General features: G+C 45.8%; 1 protein-coding gene across 4 annotated transcripts; it reads left to right on the top strand.

Moving 5' to 3' along the window:
- Window positions 1-15,555: 15,555 nt before the first annotated feature.
- LOC101148088 (X antigen family member 1) lies at window positions 15,556-20,624 on the top strand. Of its 4 annotated transcripts, none has more exons than XM_004064184.4 (4): window positions 15,556-15,704; window positions 17,121-17,262; window positions 17,790-17,916; window positions 20,511-20,624. In XM_004064184.4, exons 1-4 carry the CDS (start codon window positions 15,556-15,558, stop codon window positions 20,531-20,533), a joined length of 441 nt encoding a protein of 146 aa, XP_004064232.1. In that variant the 3' UTR covers window positions 20,534-20,624. The 4 variants fall into 4 exon arrangements, with proteins under 4 accessions (XP_004064232.1, XP_004064233.1, XP_018874570.1 ...); XM_004064185.4 differs by having other exon boundaries at window positions 15,578-16,024; XM_019019025.4 differs by lacking the exons at window positions 15,556-15,704; window positions 20,511-20,624 and adding exons at window positions 15,714-16,024; window positions 18,637-18,712.
- The last annotated feature ends 705 nt before the right edge of the window (window positions 20,625-21,329 follow it).

The raw sequence follows: 21,329 nt of genomic DNA, 5'->3' as shown, positions 1-21,329 counted from the left end.
CTCATAATGTTGTCTGGTTTTGATATCAGGCTTGTGCTTGCTCTGTAAAATGCTTTGGAAAGTGTGGCCTCTCCTCAATTATCTTGAGTGGAGAACTGGTGTTATTTCTTCCAGAAACGTTTGGCAGAATTATCCAGTGAAGTCACCAGAAACATGAGGTTTAATTGAGAAATATCTCTGTTGAGTTTCTTTGTTGCTTTTACTGAATCCAATTCCTTTAATTGATATACGGCTATATATGTCGTTTATTTGTTTTTTAACGTTTCATTTATGTCCATTTTTATGGGTATTTAGTAGGCACACATACTTCACATGTTTTGATGCAGCTTGCAATTTGAAATGAGGACATGATGGAGATTGAGGTATTCCTCCTCTCAAGCATTTATCCACTGAGTTGCAAATAATCCAATTATACTGTTCATGTTATTTTAAAATGCACAGTTACACTCTTTTTTTTGTTTGTCTTTTTTAGCACTTGTCCACTGTTTATTCATTGGAAGGAAGGCCCGGTCCTAGGTAGACTCGACCTCCCCCGAGGAACCTTGGAGCCAAAGGCAGGAGGCTTCCAGAATGCTTAGACTCTGATCCTCCTTACTATCACCCTGAGACCTGTCTCACCAAAGCCTTCTTCTGTCCATGGTTTTCTCGCTGGGTCTACAAGGGAATCCCCCCACAAGTCTGGGGTCCAGTGTGGTCACTCCTGATGGTTTTCAAGAAGGGGAAGGCCAGGAACCTAGGGAAATACCTCATTTGGCCCGACCACAACTGGCCAGAGCAGGACAAACATGCCATGCCATGTCAGGCGCCCAGTTACCCAGCTGGAGGGAAAGTCAGTCCTGAGGGGGTGGAAGGGGCCAGTCACAAATCCCGGATAGATAGTGACCTGGGCTCCACAGGTGAGCTGGGCTCTGATGGCTTTCCCTGCCTTTGGAAACAAGGAGGAGAAGTTTTTTGCAGAAAAAGCCTCTTTTCCTTCCAGAACTGCTGTTTTATGACAGCTGTTTCGGCAGTGAGTCTTGTGTCTGTCATGAGGGTGGGTCCTCCTCTTGGCCCCGCTCTACAGAAAATGATGGAGCAGGGCAAGCTGTCCTCAGTGAATGTACACCAGAATGGCCTGGACGTGAGCCATGCCTTCAGAAACCATGCGTGCTCCAAGAGCGCTACAGCATCAAATAAGGCCTATGGAGGGTCCCCATCTGAAGGGCATCGGGGAGGTCTCTGAGTCGAGGTAGGTGTCTCAGAGAAGAGGGTGACAGCCCAGCCTACTGCCTGGAGTTCTGGCATTGGGTAGGGACTGCAGAGGGCCCGGGAACGGGGAGGCTTTCAGGGAAGTCCTAGGGGCTCTGAACACCTCTGCTCCTTCCATGAGGACAAGGAAATGTTGTGCACCCAGATTGCCACCTTAATGTGCTTCCCACAGCACTCAATTGATGGGGCAAGGATGCACAGGAGACCGCCCCCCCTCCCCAGTCCAGTGACCCTGCTGCCCACAGTGCCTGGCTTCCCCGCTGTAGGGTTCTGACCCCTCCAGAATGATCCTGCTTGTCTCCTCTGCACAGGAGGCAGAGGCACGTCCCTGCAGGGCACAGAAACCATGCCCTGCCTGAGAGGAGACATCCCACAGCAGGGGCTGGGGCTCAGAGCCGGCATCGTGTGCAGACTGGGCTAGGACTCACCTTGGGAGAGAACTTGGGGAGCCCCTTCTTCCAGGGGCCACATCCCACTGAGATGAGTCGACCCCCATGAGGATCTGCAGGATCTTGTCTGACATAGCCTCATTGGGAAGGGGGGTCTGATACTGTGCAGAGTGGGTCCCCGGCACTACAGACTGGGATCCCAATAGGCTCTGCTCACTCCACCAGCCGTCAGCCTTGACGGGCCAGGTCCTCCCAGGCCTGCTGTCCCCACAGACCCCTTTTGGGCTCATCCTGAGGCTCTGGGAGGTCTGCCTTCTGCAGGGCGAGCACAAGCTCACAGCCAGGACATAAGCGGCATTCAAAGTTCATAGAAACTTGTCCCCATGTGCCTGAAGGTGGCAGGAGGAGCACACAAGACAGACCTCAACTGTCCTGAGGGCAGCACTTGCACTGTCCACACGACCCTCTGCTCTGGCCTAGAGGGAAAGCCAAGCCAAGCCAGGCCTGGTCAGCTGCGCAGGGCACCGTGAGTCCTTCTGGAAACTGAGCCCACCCCTGACACGACACAGATGAAAGGCAGGAGCGTGGTGAGCATTCCCCTGCCTGGGCCTTCCCTGCATCCATGGCCTCCTGTGCACAGCTGGACCCCAGGGTTGTCCAAAAGGGGCCCAGCACTGCCCACTGGGAAGTGCCCAGAGCAGAAACGAGGTGAAGGCACAGACCTCTCCCAGGAGACCCCACCTGGCCTGATGTGCAGCCCCATTCCTAGAACATCTCCTGAAGCTGTCTCTCTTTGGCCCATGGGAGCTCCTTCAGGACATGCTGTCTCAGGCCTGGACTCTTGAGGACCACGTGGTGCTCAGGCCTCCATGACCGAGTTGAGAAGGACACACTGCGACCTGCATCCCACGTGGGCTCCAGCCTCCCGAGTCACCCTCTGAGGCATTAAATCATGGGGAGTGCCCAGGACCCTCCATCCCTACTCCCTGGGCCTTCCTCCTTTTCCTCTTCCTTCTCAAAGAAGTTTCTGAAAACAGGCCAGCTGGGCCCCAGGGCAGGTGCTAGACTCGCCTCAGTGACAGGGCATGGGATGAGGGCAAGACCCCTCCAAGCCCCTCCCCCACACCCTTCCCCTCCTGGCCTAGAAGAACCCTAGGGGGCACTGGAGGGGTTGGTCCCATCTGTGCGAGCCAACACCCACAGCTGCCAGCACCAACGCCAGAGAACAGCAGGGGCGCCTCACTCACAAGCACCCCTCCAAGTGTGTCAGGACAGCAAGCCTTGAGCCAGGGAGTGGAGAGAATCAGTGTCTCAGACCCAGAGAGAGGATTCAGGGAAACGGTGCAGTAGGCCCCTTGGTGTGGGAAGTCATGGCATGGCGTGGATTGTCCGGGATGGCAGAGGGGCCCAGTGCCCAGGAGCGTCTCACGCGCTATGGAGACAGATCCTCATCTTAGGTGGTAAGGGGGCCAGGCGACAGGTAAGGCCTCTCCCAGCTGAGTTCTGCACCAGGGCTGAAGCCCAGACCGAGCCGCCCTGGGGTGAGGGTATGAGGCCTGGAGCCCCGAGCCAGCCTGAACCTTGGGGTCCGTCTCAGGAGCAGCCTGAGATGCTCTGACAGCAACCATGCCCCAAGCTGCACACACCCCTCACTCTGGGTTCAGCAGCCTGTGGGTGTTTCCTCAGTGTCACACCAGGTGGGCCACTAGAGACCCCCAAAACTCCAGGGGTCCAGGTTCATGAGGCCCAGCCCTGCAAGGAACAAATGGGCTTGGTGGAGAAGTGGACCAAATCTGCTTTTCTTTCAGCCAAACCCGCAAAGATCCCTAGGAAGGTCCTGGGCCTGGAGCGAGTGTCCCTGGCACCCAGGCCTCTGTGGGCATCCCTCAGCATGCAGACCCTCCCCAAGGGGGATGGGCTGGCCCTCCGTGGCCCACCAGCCCAGCTCCAGAAGTCCAGAAGCTGACCCTGAGGCCAAGGCCCAGCAGCATGAGGGGGACTTCTGCAGAGCCCCGGGCAGCAGGACACTCTCTGGGGGCTCAGCCGCCCAGAGTGCAGCAAGTCTGTTCCTATCTCAGGACAGACCCCAGGATTTTGGGCGATTTCTGTGTGGGTGTCCTCTCCCAAAACTCCCCATGTACCTGGACATCCAGGGCTCATGGTTTCTACAGTGCAGCTTTGAGCAAGCATGCTGAACTCCTATTCCTTCCACATCTGCTCTGGACATCGCCAGGACCAATGGACAGACCCATCCCTGCAACCCCAGCGGGGCTCCAACAACCAGACCCAGCCCACCCCACTGAAAACCCAGAGGTAGGACCACAGAAACTCCCCTTGCATGGTGGCATCTGGATCTGACGTTTCTCTGAGGATAGTGACCTGCACAGCCCCAAAGCAGTCAGTACTACTGCTAGGCCATATGGGATCAATATCAATGGGGAAGCTGGGCCCTCAGAGGCTGCTGGAGGGGAGAGTGACTGTGGCATCTGCACAGCCCCAGCCAGCCAGCAGCATATCATATGTCCTCATGTCTGCCCATTCGTGTGACAGAGCCTCTCTCACATGGCAAGCGTCCTAGAGCCATGGGGCTGTGATCCAGCCCAAGCCCTCCCCAACCAAAGCCCTAAGAGAAAAAGGACCCAGGGGAGCCATGGGTGCCCCAGAAACAGCTAAGATGGATACACAGGGGACTGAGTTCCTGGGACACTGGCCAGAACTAGACTGTGGCCCAAGGCAGGGCAAGCCCCTTAAAGCAGTGTGTGGGTATGCAGGGCCTGTGCATGCCTGGCAGAGCCAAGCCAGTGACGTTACCAGGCTCAAAGAGCAACCATCCACGATGGCCACGGTGGGGCAGGAGCAGGTGGGCCAGCCCCCTGCCTCATCAACTCAAGGAATCAGGGATGGCTGGGTTCCCAGGCCCTGAGTGCCCACCACCTGACCATTAGTGAGGCAGAAACATGAGGCCAATCACATGATCCTGGGGCCCTGCTTCCATCTTACAAGAACTCCTTCAGCTCACAGCACCAAGAAAATCCTGGGCAAGTGAGGGTCCAGGAGGCCAGGTTTGTACGTCTATTCTCCTTGTCAGGTGCATTTTGCCGTTGGGAAAAGTCAGAAAAGGTGGCCTCAGTCCATGTAAGCAGGCTCCAAAGTAGGCACCATAGCTGCAGGGGGAGAAGGAGCTCCTGGCGGCACTGGAATAGGCTCCGGCAGGATCCCAGATTCTGTGATTCTGTCCCCCGCAACTTTTTTTTTTTTTCCCCTTGAGTGCTTGGAATCGTCCCCATTTTACACGGAGTCTGCAGCCATTGACAATCAGTTTATTAGAGGACTTGTCGGCACCCACTTCTGTAGCCACCCTGTGGAAAGCTGGATGAAAGGCACACTGCTATCTCTGCACAACGGTGACCATCCGGATCTCACCAACAGGCAGAGACAATTTCTTAAATCTGTCTGAGTAATGGTATCCGCCAGATCACCAACATACACTCTGGTGGAATCCTTCTCTGCTGGTGATTCAAGATGAAGCGTGGTTGAAGCCTGCTTTAGAAGCTTATCTGCTACAGGGTCATTGTTTCCACAATATCGATCTTTAATATTCTGACCAGCAAGAGGGGGTCATCCGGATCTGCAGGCTTCTCATGTCTTTACAGACAGTCCTCTGCTTTCACCTGGACAGAACAAATGTAAGGCTTATTCCTCAGCCAGTACAGTGTGGTCCGGGCCAGTTTGAGCAGCATCTCACTACTGGACATGGCTTTCCCCAGCAGAACAACTGGCCATGTTCTATCAGGGTTAGAAATTCCTCTGTCCATATCTGCAGTCACCTTTAAAGGCAAGTCTGTGTCATGAACCTGTATGGGCAGTCATACTCTAGGTCTAAGAGGCAAGTCTGACAGACATTTCCTGCAGGCTTGGCCCCCTTCAGTCTTCTTGGGATGCATGTGCTCCCCCGGGCACCAGCCAAACACTGAATGGCCTGACAGAGTTTGCATCTTTTCTCATAGTTCTCCTTGGTCATGTTTCTCTGAGACATATCTGGCACAGAATGGAGAAATCGACGTCCTCCCAGTTTTGCCTGTTTTAGGCACTGGAACCCAGAGAGGTCGCCATCTTGAGAGGGTCGGCAGGCAGCAGTAGATTTCCAGGTGGGAGAGAGGACCCCCAGAATCCCACCAGACCCAGCTCTCCTTCCTGGTGCTGTTCTTGAGGCCCTGGATAATTGCCTTTCACCATACGTGACTCATCTTTCTTGAGTCAAGGTGAACCTCACTTCCAAGGAATCCCCATTCTTGTAGGACACTCTGTGCTTCCTGGTCTCTCCAGGAGCTGGCTAAAATTCTATGCTTTTTCATTGGAATACTGAGATAGACAATCTTGAAGTGCAGTTTTTTTACAAGTGTCTTTATCCAGCCATGGCATTAATTTCCCGTTTGGTAGGAGGACAATAGTCTTATTTTCATCAGTATGTGTAGTGCATGTTAGTGCACAGCATGAACCTTAGAGGAAGACTTCTACCTTGAGATGTGAAATGCATCAATACTTGTGTGGAGTTAATAAACCTGCTCTACCTCCACAAGTGTCAGTTTCCTCACCCATACAATGGGGATCACACAACGACTTCTTCAAGTTGTTGCCAGAGTTACATTCACCAAGATATTTAAAAGTACCTAACCACAAGGGTCCACAGCATTAATAAAACCACATCAGACTTCAATGCACACAAAAGGAATAAAGTACATGTGTCCAAAGACGAGATGAGCAGCTTTCTAAGCAGCCTGATGAGCATCAGAATGAGATCTACATTTAAGTAGAATTCTTCACAGCTCCACTGAAGAGGACACACATGGGGGCTCCAAGAAGATAAGCACATGGCCATTGCACAGTAACTGGTGTAGTGTGGATGGAATCCCTGAAGACCCTCTGAAATATCATTACACAACTGGCTCTCAGGGAACACTGGAACAAATCAGGAAACTCAGCAGATGCTACCAGGAACTGGGTGGGCAGAGGGGGGTCACATCCACAAATTTAAGCAGAAGACACCAAACCGCAAGGAGCTCCTGGCTCTGCAACAGCAGCTGTGGTGGCATCGGGGCCAATCTTCTGAGACAGCTGCTGTGGGATTGCTGAGACCATGTGTTTTTGCAGCCACACACCCAAAAGCAGTGCATTTGAAAACGGATCACAAAACTCTCCTCTCCATTCATCTTTGTTTTAAGATGACCGATGATGGATACCCTCACATTGCAACATCCCCACCACCACTTGTGGACAATCATATTTAGAAAATCCCACCTAAAGAGGGAACAGTCAGGAGTAGGATGAGAATATTGAGGGATGGGGGAGAGATGCGGGTACTTCACCCCAGACTCTGTTTGAAACAAGAACCATTGTGCTGTGGTCTCCCTATACTTCCTCATTTTGCCACATTCGTAGATGCCACCTGGTTTTTGTCCCTTTACTTACAAAGGTGCTGATGAGCCCATGGGTAGTTAATCCTGAAGGAGGAAATTCTTCACAAAATACAATAACAGAGTCTAATTTCAATGACCAGGTTTTTTAGTTTTTTTTTTTTTCATAGTATCCCACATTAAAAATCACAAATGAAACCTGTTGGAATGTGTGATATGAACAAAGTCTTATTTTCATGCAGATTAACAACTTGGCTTTTACGGATTACACATAAAAGCATAAAAGCTGGTACCATCCCAGAATCAAAGGAACAGTCCCAGAGGACATACGGAATTTAGTGACATCAATTATTAAGAGGCTACACGAAACTGGAAGTGCTCCCAGAAGTTTTCATTGTCTAGACAGAAAAATTCAAGACATCAGCCCCAGCGAGTAAAGGTACGTCCCCTGGCTGCCGTGGGTGATGAGCTTTTCATTCAAAGCAGAGATATGAAGCCTAAGGTGTCTCAAAGTCACCCCAAGTGCTCCACACCTTGAAAGTCACTCCCACAAAGCTGGAACACCATCTGTTCCTGAAGGATCAGGTCATGACCTGTATCTTTGAGACACTGGGCAGTCAGGCCTCAGTTGAGATGAAGCCAATGATTTCAAGTGTAAAATACCTAAAACCAAATCTTCAGGTATCTATTAGCAGCCCCGTCCACTTAAATGGGTTGGTGAACATGGCCCATCAGACAGACACACACCTGAGCACTGGGGTTTTCTCTTCTGTTCTTAGCATCCCCTGGGTAAACCAGTAATTACCCTCCCTCATGCCTCAACGTTCACATCCGTGAAAAAGGTGATGGGGTGAGCGGCCTTTCCAGGAAAGCGGAGCACATGTCAACACCTGCTAAGCTCTGAATTTGTGCGTGGGCCCAGGCGACGGATTCCTCCAGAAAGCGGCTGAACTGGGACTCTGGCTGAAGAGAGCGGAGGTCAGCAGCACAATGCACAGCCCCTGGGACCTCAGGCCAGTTCCATAGCAGCTTAGGAAAGCAGTTGGGTCCCTAGGCTGGAGGAGGCCCGGTGCTCTGGAAAGATCCAGGGTGCGGGTGGAGAGGAAACGGAGCTGAGCAGTGAGAGGTGGGGTGAGCACCACATCCATCCGGTTTGGGCAAAGGCAAGGTGTCCTTTGCAGTGTCACACCCTCCTCACTACTGAGCCCAGAACTGCCTCTCATGGCCTTCTCCAGACTCACTTCCCATGGCCAGGAGGTGGCACATGATCAGTAGCTGGCACATGATCAGTAGCCAGCATCATTCTTCTATACAGTTAACTTCTTATTGACTACCGTCTCTCGGTTGTGCTATCAAATAGGACGTCTTATTCAGTCTTTCCAACTATGTTTTTGGTACCCATTACCATCCCCGCATCCCCCAAGCTCCCCACTACCCTTCCCAGCCTCTGGTAACCATTCTTCTACTCTCTATGTCCATGAGTTGAATTGTTTGGATTTTTAGATCCCACAAATAAGTGAGAACAATTGATGTTTGTCTTTCTGTGAATGGATTATTTCACTTAACATATTGATCTCCAGTTCCATTCATGGTTTTGCAAATGAGTGGCTCTCAATTTTTTTTATGGCTGAAGAGTACTCCCTTGTGTGTATGTGCCACATTTTCTTCATTCCTCTGTTGCTGGACGCTTAGGTTGCTTCCAAATCTTAGCTATTGTGAACAGTGCTGCAACACACATGGGAGTGCAGATATCTCTTCGATATACTGCTTTCATTTCTTTGGGGCATAAACCCAGCAATAGGATTGCTTGATCATATGGAAGCTCTATTTTTAGTTTGTAGAGAAACCTCCAAACTGTTCTCCGTAGTGGTTGTATATTACATTCCCACTGACAGTGTATGAGGGTTCCCTATTCTCCACATCTTCGCCAGCATTTGGTATTTCGTGACTGTTGGTTAAAAGCCATTTGAACTGGAGTGAGATGATATCTCATTGTAGTTTTGATTGGCATTTCTCCAAAGATCAGCGACGCTGAGCACCTTCTCACATGCCTGTTTTCCATTTGTATGTCTTCCTTTGAGAAATGTCCACTCAAATCTTTTGGTGATTTTTTGATCAGATATTAGATTTTTTCCGATAGAATTGTTTGAGCTTCCCGTATACTCTGGTTATTAATCCCTCGTGAGACGGGTAGTTTGCAAATATTTTGTCCCATTCTGTGTGCTGTCTCTTCAATGTGTTGATTGTATCCTCTGCTGTGCAGAAGCTTTTGAACTTGATGTGATCTCATTTGCCCGTGTTTGCTTTGGATGCCTGTGCTTGTGGGGCATTACTCAAGAAATTTTCGCCCAGGGAAATCTACAATCTAAATGTCTTGTAGAGTTTCCTCAATATTTTATTGTAGTAGTTTCATAGTTTGAAAGCTTAGATTTCTTTAACCCATTCTGATTTGATTTTTGTATATGGTGAGAGATAGGGGTCTAGATTCATTCTTCTGCATATGGATATCCAGGTTTCCCAGTACCATTTATTAATGAGACTGTCTTTCCCCAGTGTATGTTCTTGGCACCTTTGTGGAAAGTGAGTTCACTGTAAGTGTGTGGGTTTGTTTCTGCTTTCTGTATTCTGTTCAATGGGTCTATACGTCTGTTTTAATGTCAGTACCGTGCTGTTTGGGTTACTATCTCTCTGTAGTATGATTTGAAGTCAGGTAATGTGAGTCCTCCAGATTTGTTCTTTTTGTTTAGAATAGCTTGGCTATTCTGGGTCACTTGTGGTTCCATATGAATTTTATGATTGCTTTATCCATTTCTGTGAGAAATGTCACTGTCTGTTGTTGTTTTTTTTTTTTTTAGGGATTGCACTGAATCTGCAGATTGCTTGCTTGTATATGTTTTAGAATGAGTTTTGCTAGCTAGTGTCCTTCAAATAATTTTTTCATTCAATATAAATATAAGTTTTTGGATAACATTTCTTGAAAGGTTCCCTGTTGTACATTTGATATCTAAAGGATCTGTATTGACGTAACGACCCTCTGGGTTTGCTGATATTAATATTTGTAGTCTCTGTGTCTCCCTCTCTCATCAGTCTGGATAAAGGTTTATTAATTCGAGTTGTCTTCTCAAAGAAACAATGTCTGGGTTTCACTGATAATTTCTATAGATTTTTATCAATTCTATTTAATTCATTTTTCCTCATGTCTTTTAAATTTTATCCTTCTTTTTTTCTCCTTTTTTTTTTTTTTAACAGAATCTCGCACTGTCACCCAGGCTGGAGTGCAGTGGCATGATCTCGGCTCACTGCAGCCTGCACCTCCCAGGTTGAAGAGATTCTCCTGCCTTAGCCTCCCGAGTAGCTGAAACTATAGGCGTGCACCACCAGCCCAGCTAACTTTTGTATTTTTAGTAGAGCCAGGGTTTCACCATGTTGGCCAGGCTGGTCTCGAACTCCAGACCTCAGGGGATCGGCCACCTCAGCCTCCAAGAGTGCTGGGATTACAGGCATGAGCCACTGTGCACGGTCTAACAGTTTTCCTTCTGACTTTGGGTATAATTTGATTTCATTTTTCTAGTTTCTTAATGTGGAAACCTAGATAATTGATTTGAGACTTTTCTTCCTTTCTGACATAAGTATTGAAGGGTATAAATTTCCCTCTATGCTTTAGTTTCATCTTGCAAAGTTTGATAAGTTGAGTTTTCATTTTAAAATTTTTTCCTGCAATTTCTTCTTTGATCTCTGAGTTACTTAAATGTGACATTTAATTTCCAAGATTTCATGAGTTGCAGACATCTTTCTACAACTAATTTCCATTTCAATTCTTTTTTTGGTCATAGAACATGTTTTATAACATTTCATTCCTTTTGAATTTGTTGAGATTTGTTTTTTGGCCCACAATATGGTCTATCTTGGTGAACATTCTATGAGCACTTGAGAAGAATGTGCATTCTGCTGTTGGTCTATGAATATCAATTAGGCCATGCTGTCTGATAGTGTTGTTCAAGCCTTCTGCATTTATATATCCTGATTTTTTGTACACTTTTTCTACCAAATGCTGGGAGTAATGGGGAAGTCTTCTACTAAAGGCACATGTGTTTATTTCTTCTTTGTGATGTATCAGTTGTCCCTCAAGTATTTTGAAGTTGCCTACATATCCGTGGTGTTTCTGTCTTCTGAATCAATGCACCTCTCTATGATTATTATGTAATGTCCCACTTTGTCCCTTGTAGTAATCTCCACTATAAAGTGTGCTTTGTGAGATACTAATTTCACACTTCGAGTTTATGTGATTCATATTTGCAGGAAATATCTTTTTCCATCTTTTACTTGTAACTTATTTATTTTTAGAGTGGGGCTCTTTTTTTCAAGATACAGATTACTGATAAATACACCGTGAAAATCAAGATCCTCTTGCAACTGTGCAACAACAATAAAAATACTGAAAAATTAGAGGCGGAAGTTAATATACAACTAAAATGTTACGCAGAAGTCCACAGAATAATCTGCTCGGCTCTTCAAAAGAACCTCAATTAAACTCTTTGACAGCCTTCATAGAAAGATACCTTCACATTGAAGTGGTATATTTATATGAAAAATATAATTTTATCCCCCTATTTTCTACAGTAGGGTTTTGGGTAAAATTTCACTTCACGAAGGTGTTCTTTTGCTAAAAATCCTTTGAGAAACATCTATATAAAATGATCTCTCAGAGCTCTCTTAGCTTTGAAATGTGGAGATTCAAATATCCCTCTGTAGATTGAGGAGGAGATGTAAAAAAAAAAAAAAATCACGGGGGAGGAAATGTTGGTCTCCTGCACTTTTCTTTTCTTTTTCTTCCTAGACTAACCAGTCTGTGTTGGTCCTCCGCTGGGCTGTTAATCCAGGGAAGAGTTGCCCTTCTGAAGAATACGTGGATTTAATGGAGACCAAGGCAGGTTTGAATCGCTCAGAAACAACAGCCAGAATAACTTTTGAAGGGCTGTAAATGAAGATGATTAAAATCCTCTGATTTATGTTACTTTTCACTCAAGTTTCTAAAAGTGCCTTCCCATCAAGAGCTGTTTGGCTAGGGACAGAAACGTTTGTTCAGCCCTATTTTTCTCTTCCTTCCTTCCTTCCTTCCTTCCTGCCTTCCTCCCTGCCTCCCTCCCTCCTTTACTTCTTTCCACCCTCCCTCCCTCGCTCCATTTGTCCTTATTTTCTCCCTTCCTCCCTCGCTCCCTTCATGCCTCACTCCCTTCCTTCTTTCCTACCTTTTATAAAAAGAAGTGAACTGATATTTGTAAAGTAGAAAGATCAGAAGAGTTCACAATTATTTTCGAGTTTTCTTTTAACTTTTATTTTGGGTTCAGGGTGCATGTGCAGGTTTGTAATATAGGTAAACTCATGTCATGGGGTTTGTTGTACAGATTATTTCATCACCCAGGTAGTAAGGCCAGTGCCCATTAGTTATTTTGTTGATCCTCTCCCTCCTCCCAGCCTCTACCCTCTGATAAGCCCCAGCGTGTTGGCCCTCTCTGGGTGTCCATGTGTTCTCAGCAATTAGCTCCCATTTATAAGTGACTTCATGTGGTATTGGGTTTTCTGCTCCTGCATTAGTTTGCTAAGGATAATGGCCTCCAGCTCCATCCGTGTTCCTGGAAAGGACATGATCTCACTGTTTTTTATGGCTGCATAGTACTCCATGGTGTATATGTACCACATTTTAAAAAGTGCAGTCTATTATTGATGGGCATTTAGGTTGATTCCATGTCTTTGCTATTGTGAGTAGTGCTACAATGATCATACATGTGCATGCGTCTTTATAATAGAAAGGTTTATGTACCTTTGGGTATAGTCCCAGCAATGGGATTGCAGGGCCAAATGGTATTTCTGTTCTTAAGTCCGTGAGGAATTGCCACACTCCTTTCCACAATGGTTGAACTAATTTATACTCCAACCAACAGGGTATAAGCGTTGCCTTTTCTGCACAAACTCACCAGCGTCTGTTATTTTTGTTCTTGCTTTTTATCCAGCCTTATAGACTCTGACTCTGTTTTTTGAGACAGGATGTCTTTCTGTCTGTGAACGTGAATTCCGCTGGTGTCTGAGACTTGCCAGGATTCCAGCTCTCTCAAATGCCTGTGTTTGAACTTTATGAATTTGCTACATTTTCAGTGGTTTTCTTCTTACCCCCTGTTATGGCTGTCACTTCTTCCACACATGCTCTGCCACAGGTGATGCAGTTTGTTTGTCTCATCCCTCCTCAGAGGGACTAAGTCACCCTTTTGGATCAGTTCCCATGGCTGCCTTGTTACCTCAGGTCTCCCATGATCTAAAAACAAAGCAAAACAAAAGATAACGTTATAGATTATTAGGCTGTTTTTCATTTTCAAGGCTAAAGTGACTTTCTCTTGATGCTTTCTAAATCTTACCTGGTGGTAGAACTCTCCTTTGTTAATCTTTTGACTACTGGTGCAAAAATACAGCATTCAAATATGTGAAGTAAAAGATAATCCAGGGACTAGCTGACTATGGCTTGAGATCTAAATACAGCCCATGGCTTGTTTTGCATAGCCATTGAGATAAGGATTTTTTTCCATTTAAAAGTATTATTGCTAAAAAACACAACACTACGCCACAGAAACTACATGACCCACAAAGACTGAAATAATTACGATCAGATCTGTTAAAGCAAAATTTGGTGATGCCGTATTAATCAAATACCTGTTATTCTGCTTTGCATTATTGCATACATCTTTTCATCCATTAATTAATTTATTTACACACGGATTGAAAATATGGATGTTACTCTATCCCCTCAAGAAAGCATCCAGCTTTACGATACCATGATTTCAGTCTGGGAAACTTGTCCCAGGGATCAGGTCAATACACAAACATACATTTGAGGTAGGAGACTGGCAGGACTTGTTTTCTGGTCATAACTGAGCCTAGAGCCTACAGTCAGAATCTATGGCTATTTCTGAAACATATACTGTCTGAATGACCTACAGGTATATTCAGGGAAATCAGTTACCAGTCCAGAGATTTAAATGTGAAGTAACACAACCTAAAAAGAAAAAAGTAAACAGGTGTGAATGTATTTATTCTACAGAAGAATTTATTCAATTACGTTTATTGGAAGCATGGCAGAAAACCCAGAACCAGAGAACAAAGTGATTAATAAAAGCATTTATAAAACTGGCCAAGGTGGGAGGATCACTTGAGCCCAGGAAATTGAGACCAGCATGGGCAACACAGTGAGACCACTATCTAAAAAAATAAATAAATAATAAATAAACCAATTACCCAGGTGTGGTGTCTACACCTGTAGTAGCAGGGACTGGGGAGGCTACATCGGGAGGATTGTTTGAGCCCAGGAGATGGAGGCTTCAGTGAGGTGTGGTCATGCCACTGTCCTCCAGCCTGAGCAACAGAGTGACACTCTGTCTGGAAAAAACAATAAATAAAAACGGCTTTATAAATAAAGATATGAAAATAATTTATTTCTTCCACAAAAGGTCTTTCTGAGACACATCCTCCAGTAAGGGACTGTCTGTTCCCAACGTTTCTGAATGCATGAGACTGGACAAAGGGAGACGAAAGCTCTCAAGTCCCCTTTTCTACTACAAACGCCCTGGGGATGCGGGTCTGGGAACAGCGGAAAACCTTACCCTGCCCTGCAAAGTCCCTGGCTCAATGTGCATGTCCCTTTCTATGAAAGTTCCTTGCTGCCTATGCGCCTTGCTCTCTAACTTCTGTCCCTCCACAACTGTGAAAGGAGACGTCGTGACTTCCTTCTTTCGTGCTGACTACGACTTAGCCAGTAGGTCTGCAGATCAGTCCTCCCAGAAAGTGAAGTGTGAGTGATTGTGAGGGGGAGCGTGGGGGGCTTCCTGTGGGTTGTGCCACTTGGTCCATGGCCTCTGAGGTCGTCATCTTTCTACTAAAACTCAGCGATACTGCCATGGCCTTGCTGTTGTGGGGTCCCGGGCATGGGACGAAGGAGGGCCATAGAGGGGAGGAGGGTCAGGTGAACATGGAGTGAGTTTTTTTTTTTTTTTTTTTCACGGAGTCTTGCTCTGTCACCAGGCTGGAGTGCAGTGGCGCAGTCTCGGCTCACTGCAACCTCCGCCTCCCGGGTTCAAGCGATTCTCCTGCCTCAGCCTCCCGAGTAGCTGGGAGTACAGGCACGCACAACCACACCCAGCTAATTTTTGTATTTTTCAGTAGAGACGGGTTTTAACCATGTTGGCGAGGATGGTCTCGATCTCTTGGCCACATGATCCACCCGCCTCGGCCCCCCAAAGTGCAGGGATTACAGGCGTGAGCCACCGCGCCCGGTCATGGAGTGAGTTTTGAAGGCTGACATTATTTGAGGTATTTGAGTCCTCGTGGGGGGGAACCCACACACAGAGAGGAGGGATTCCAAAGTCGTTAATGGGGACCTGGGAAGGAGCATAGGACAGGGCAAGGCGGGATAAGGAGGGGCACCACAGCCCTTAAGGCACGAGGGAACCTCACTGCGCATGCTCCTTTGGTGCCCACCTCAGTGCGCATGTTCACTGGGCGTCTTCCCATCGGCCCCTTCGCCAGTGTGGGGAACGCGGCGGAGCTGTGAGCCAGCGACTCGGGTCCCTGAGGTCTGGATTCTTTCTCCGCTACTGAGACACGGCGGGTAGGTCCACAGGCAGATCCAGCTGGGAGTTGAAGTGTGAGTGAGAGTGAAGAGGAACCAGCAGGCTTCCGGAGGGTTGCGTGGTCAGTGACTCAGAGTGAGAAGGCCCTCGAAGTCGTCGTCCCTCTCATGCGGTGCCACGCCCATGGACCTTCTTGTCTCGTCACGGCCATAACTAGGGAGGAAGGAGGGCCGAGGAGTGGAGGGGCTCAGGCGAAGCTGGGGTGCTGTTGGGGGTATCCGAGTCCCAGAAGCACCTGGAACCCCGACAGAAGATTCTGGACTCCCCAGACGGGACCAGGAGAGGGACGGCATGAGCGGTATGGAAGGGTCCTGGAGACGGGGCATGCTGCCGGCTAGTGACCGCAGCCCCGAGGTCTGTAGAGTGCCTGGCATAGGGGTCCTGTGAGGAGTGCCCACTGCTGTGTAGCAAATTCTCAACTCCACTGTGGAGATTCCAATGGGCGGGGCCCTGAGTTCCTAAAAATGTGACTTTGGGGTGGGGGGGAAGTGGGCCTAGCAAATCATTATGTGACAAAATTGGTGGTCACTGCAGTTTCAGTTCTGTAGCTGTAATTTCCTACTTGTCTCCCTGATGGAGTGTCCAGTTGTGAAACCAACCTCATGGGAAATGCCCTGTGTTTTTTGCCGGGAGCCTTAAGACATCGCTCAGCTAGCTAGACCTACTTAAGTGGCTTTGCAAGCATTCGATTCAAAAGGTGCATACACTTATACTTGCCCGGGGACTTTCAGAGTATTTCTAAATTAAAAAAAAAAAAATGTCCAAGTTAACATTTGACCATGAAAGCGGTCAAATCTAGTTGTCCTGTCAAGTGCATTTTCCCAATCACAGTATTCTGCTTGCAGAGTGAAGTATGTGTTGATGAGGACGATCAACATGTAGGCCTATGCCAAGAAGTTCACAACCTCCTGAGCTCATTGTGCCTCTGCTTGTGAATGTCTTAACATTCGATGTTTTCTCTTAGCAGAAAGTTATTTTTCTGATAGTGTTGATGGACTAGTATAGATACACTGATAATGGTCCCCATGCTGATAAAAAATGATCATGGCATCCCATGAAGGAAAGATTAGTCCAGAGGATTATATTTGGGTTTTGTGTGGGTGGATGATCGTGTGTGCCCAGATTTTGTCCATAACTTCCTCCTCATGCTTATTCAGAACAGATTACACACGTTCATCCCAACATTGATTAAAACGGCTTCCAAGGTCCCTGAGGATATCTGTCTTTGAGTAACCTCTCTGAGGGAAGAATAGTGTTATGAAGATTAGGTATACGGGGTAGTGTTGGAGAAATGTCTCTAGACATACTTATAATAAGACATATCTGTGTATTCTGTATATTTATATTATTGACATGTATTAATAACAAAACTTTTTATCTACACACACACACAGACACACACAAACACAGAACCACACAGCCAGTCCCAGGAGCCCAGTAATGGAGAGCCCCAAAAAGAAGAACCAGCAGCTGAAAGTCGGGATCCTACACCTGTGCAGCAGACAGAAGAAGATCAGGATACAGCTGAGATCCCAGGTGCTGGGAAGGGAAAGTATGTCTATGGGGCGGGAGAAGGTCTATGTGTGCATTGTGGCCTATGCCATGAGCAGTAACAGGAGCAAAGAGAACATTAGGAAAAGATACCAAACATTTGCTCAAAGTTGGCTGGAAAGGGGAGAGTATAGTTTGCAGCTTCATGCTGTCCCTGGGTATAATGAATCTTCTCTTGTTCTTCGAGATGGATTCTGTATGCTTGAAAATACAGTCCTTACTAAATCACTTGAAACCATTTAATTTGGTGTATAAAAATGTACATTTTTTTATTATGTGGCAGAGGCTCATCTGTCACGCAGTGTGGATTGTTGTGGCATGATCTTGGCTCACTGCCACCTCCAGCTCTTGGGTTCAAGCGACCTCGGCCTCCCAAAGTGCTGAGATTACAGGCATGAACCACTACGCCTGGCTCAGGCTTTATTTCGTAATGCGAAGGAAAAGAATATTATCATTTCCTTATTTATATTTCATGTTGGAATGCTTAACTCGATAACCTTTGTATTTTGAAGTGCGTGACATGGAAGGTGATCTGCAAGAGCTGCATCAGTCAAACACCGGGGATAAATCTGGATTTGGGTTCCGGCGTCAAGGTGAAGATAATACCTAAAGAGGAACACTGTAAAATGCCAGAAGCAGGTATGTTATCCAGCAAGATGCAAAGTTATGTGCTTTCTCATTTACACAATATTATACTTTTGATAATAGAGGGATAACATTAGTGCTACTTTAAAAACACAGTGCAAATGCAAATGTTCTTTGAAACGTCGTTCAGACCCAAATGCCAGATTGCAAGACTTAAACACTATCAGATACAGAAACAAATTGGGTCAAAGCCATATTGAATCATCAAACATGACAGCATTTTCTTAGTTTGGTGTGTAACCAACAGCTAACAATTTTCAGATTCTTTTCTAATTTCTGCTTTTAACAAATACATAATGCATTTGTAATACCAGTTTGTGTGAAGTATGCTGAGCCCTGAAGCAGATTCTAGTACCAGCTCTACCATAATTTGTGAGAGTCTGGATGAATCGTGTAAATTCCACAGGCATCCTTGCTCTTAGTGAAAAGAGTGGATGCACATCAGATAGATTAAAATCCATTTCGTTGCTAATTTCCGCATGCTCTGGTTCTGTTGGATAGAAGACCAAGATGTTCTGATCTTCATGATTTGTTTATCATAACAATCAGCTTCAGTCCAATTATAGTGTCTGAGTTGAGATTTCATGGTTCCTAGGAAAATGAGTGGGCACTCTGCTTGATGTTTGTTTTCCTGTGTGGAGCCCTGTATGAGTGTTCTTGTATTTTGCCAAATTCTGAGTTCTCTGTCTCTTAAAGAATAATTGCATTTTAAAGCCTTCCCGCAGTGAAGCCTTGAATGACTGAATGATGAAATGGCAGGAGATCATCAGGTTTCTGTGGCCAGTGAAGTAGAGAGAATGCATGTAGGTCAGTGATGCTCAAGGTGGGTGTAAGATGCTTCTGCTAAGCATGCTCCCCGCCCTCCCGTCAGTCTTCATGAACTACTTCGTGTAATTAGATTGAAGACTCATATAGTAGAGTCACCTCTAACCATACCATAGGTTACATATTACAGGTTTCTGCCTTGAGGCATTAGATGATAGGGTTTGAAGTTCAGCAACAGCACTGTGCTAATTCCTGAGTAGTTGACACAAGTATGTTTTATACATATTTTCCAAATTGGTGACTGTTAATTACAATACCTCTTGAAGTTAAAGGAAGCACCCCATGTTTAAGGGAGAAATTACCTAAGTGTTTTTACTGTACCCTGCTGAACCATTCCATTACACTATTTACATTAAAAGATAGTTCTCAGACGATTTCCAGGAGCCCACTGAACAAGCCTCAGTTGTATTCTTAGGGAGATCATAGCTTTAAATGCACGTCTTATTAAAATAAATAGCACATTACATGATAAAGGAAAAGAATACTATGAAATAACAATAAAAGAGCCAGAGAATAAACTTAAAGGAAAAAGAAAGTGGTAGTGAATAAAAGACAGGTACGAATCATTAGTATAAGGAAAAGTAGTTCAAATGTCATAAATTGAAAAGATTGGTGTTTTGAAAATTAGCTACGAATATTCAGTAATTTACACAATCTTGAAGAAACGGAAAAAGCACAACATGGAATATGAACAAGACAGAGTGATTTAATACAGGGCTTTATTGAAAGACTGTATTCACAGTCTTGAACGCTAAGATTTTCAGAGCATGGATGAAATGGTTGGTAAGCTAGGAAGGCATGCATTATTTATTTCTGTAATACCTGATTAAGCATCACAAAGCCTGTGGAAGAAACTGTGAAATTTTCCAGTTGTCCCTCAAAAACATTTACTTTCAGAAGCAAATTTTGGCTTTTTCAGCTGTCCTACTCTTGTTTTCCATTCCCGTATCCCTCCGTGTGTTCATGTGTGACGCAGTTCATAATGCTATCACATATTGATGACAAAACTGATAGTGATAGCTTAAGAGTAATGCGACCATATACTTAATTATACAAATGGGAATACTTTCAAGTGTAAAAAGAGGCATGATTCGTGTTGACATCACGGTAGGAGAAAACTGGGTACAAACGGTTGCTGTACCTTAAAAACCACAGAAGGGTAAACGAGCCCAAATAAATATTTTTGCCCTTCTGCACAATAGAGTAAAAACAAATGCAATGCTGGCCTTTCTATTCACTTTACTTATTCAGTTCCTAAGGTGACATTAACCGTTTTCTTCCAAGATAGTATTCAGACCATTTCCAGGAGCCCGTTTGGCATGCAGACCACAGATTCAAGCCAGAATATTAAAAGAGTGTTTGCCAAAAATTATACATTTTTCGTAAATTCCTTTTTTGTTTCTTAGGATTTTTGTGTGGTGCTGGTATTTTGAGTAAAACTATGCACAATGTTTGCTTTCTACTTTAAACCCCTTTTTAGTAGGTTCACTTCATTTAATGTGTTCGGACCTTGGACTGTCTTGCTTTCCTTGTAGCACTAGAAAGCAGGGTGTGTTTGAAAAACATCTTTAATGCATACACTTGGACGACTGTTGTCAAAGTCTCTTCAGAGGTCTACCTGAATGTAAGCAAAAGGGTGACTCTTAGGCTTCTGGTTTTGTCCATTGTAGAAAACTAAAACTTTGGTGTCTTTTCCATATCCTTAATGTCATTTAAACACAGTTCTGCTAGTAATGTTCCCACCTGTTATGCTTCTGTTATAGGTGAAGAGCAACCACAAGTTTAAATGAAGACAAGCTGAAACAACGCAAGCTGGTTTTATATTAGATATTTGACTTAAACTATCTCAATAAAGTTTTGCAGCTTTCACCAAAGAAGTCTTGCTCATCTTTGGTTCACTTCCTTCCCAGGTATTTGATAATATTGGAAATCGTTTCTGGCTGTGGTTGTCCACGCCTGTAATCCCAGCACTTTGGGATGCTGAGGCAGGAGGATTGCTTGAGCTCAGTAGTTTGAGACCAGATGGGGCAACAAAGCAAGACTCTCTCTCTACAAAAATAAAAGAGTGAATGCATGAATGTATGCAAGTTTGTATGTAGCTAGAGCCCCAGCTACTCTAGAGCCGAAGGGTGGAGGATGCCTCCAGCCCAGGAGGTCCAGGATGAGGTTAATTTTTTTTCGAGATAGAGACTCTATTTTTTTTTTAAATTAAGTATCATTTTTGAAATTTTGTGTTCTGATTGAGCTGGTATGCACAGGTGTGATATTGTGTAATACATATTTGGTCCTAGACCCTGCTTCCTGGCATACAACTCCTACAATTTTTAAAATCTCCACAAAGTGGTGTCTTTTTATATGCTAGTGAGTTGACTCATGGCTGGCAGCACCTAGGTAGCTCTAGTTTGGGGAATAGGAGGGTTGGGGCTTTCAGCTGCCCCCCCACCCCCAGCATTCGGGAAGAGGCAGAAGGTTAATTTGATCCCCAGTGGCAGGACAACAGTTTGCTCAGTCACGCCTACAGAATGAAAACCTCCATCAAAACCGAAAGGACAGGATTCAGACAGCTTCTGGCTAGCTGAACA

The sequence above is a fragment of the Gorilla gorilla genome, chromosome X, assembly GCF_029281585.2.
Source record: "Gorilla gorilla gorilla isolate KB3781 chromosome X, NHGRI_mGorGor1-v2.1_pri, whole genome shotgun sequence".
In the NCBI taxonomy this organism is placed as follows: Eukaryota; Metazoa; Chordata; class Mammalia; order Primates; family Hominidae; genus Gorilla; species Gorilla gorilla.
The sequence above is the reverse complement of the archived record's forward strand: the minus strand, read 5'-3'. Positions and strand labels throughout refer to the sequence as shown.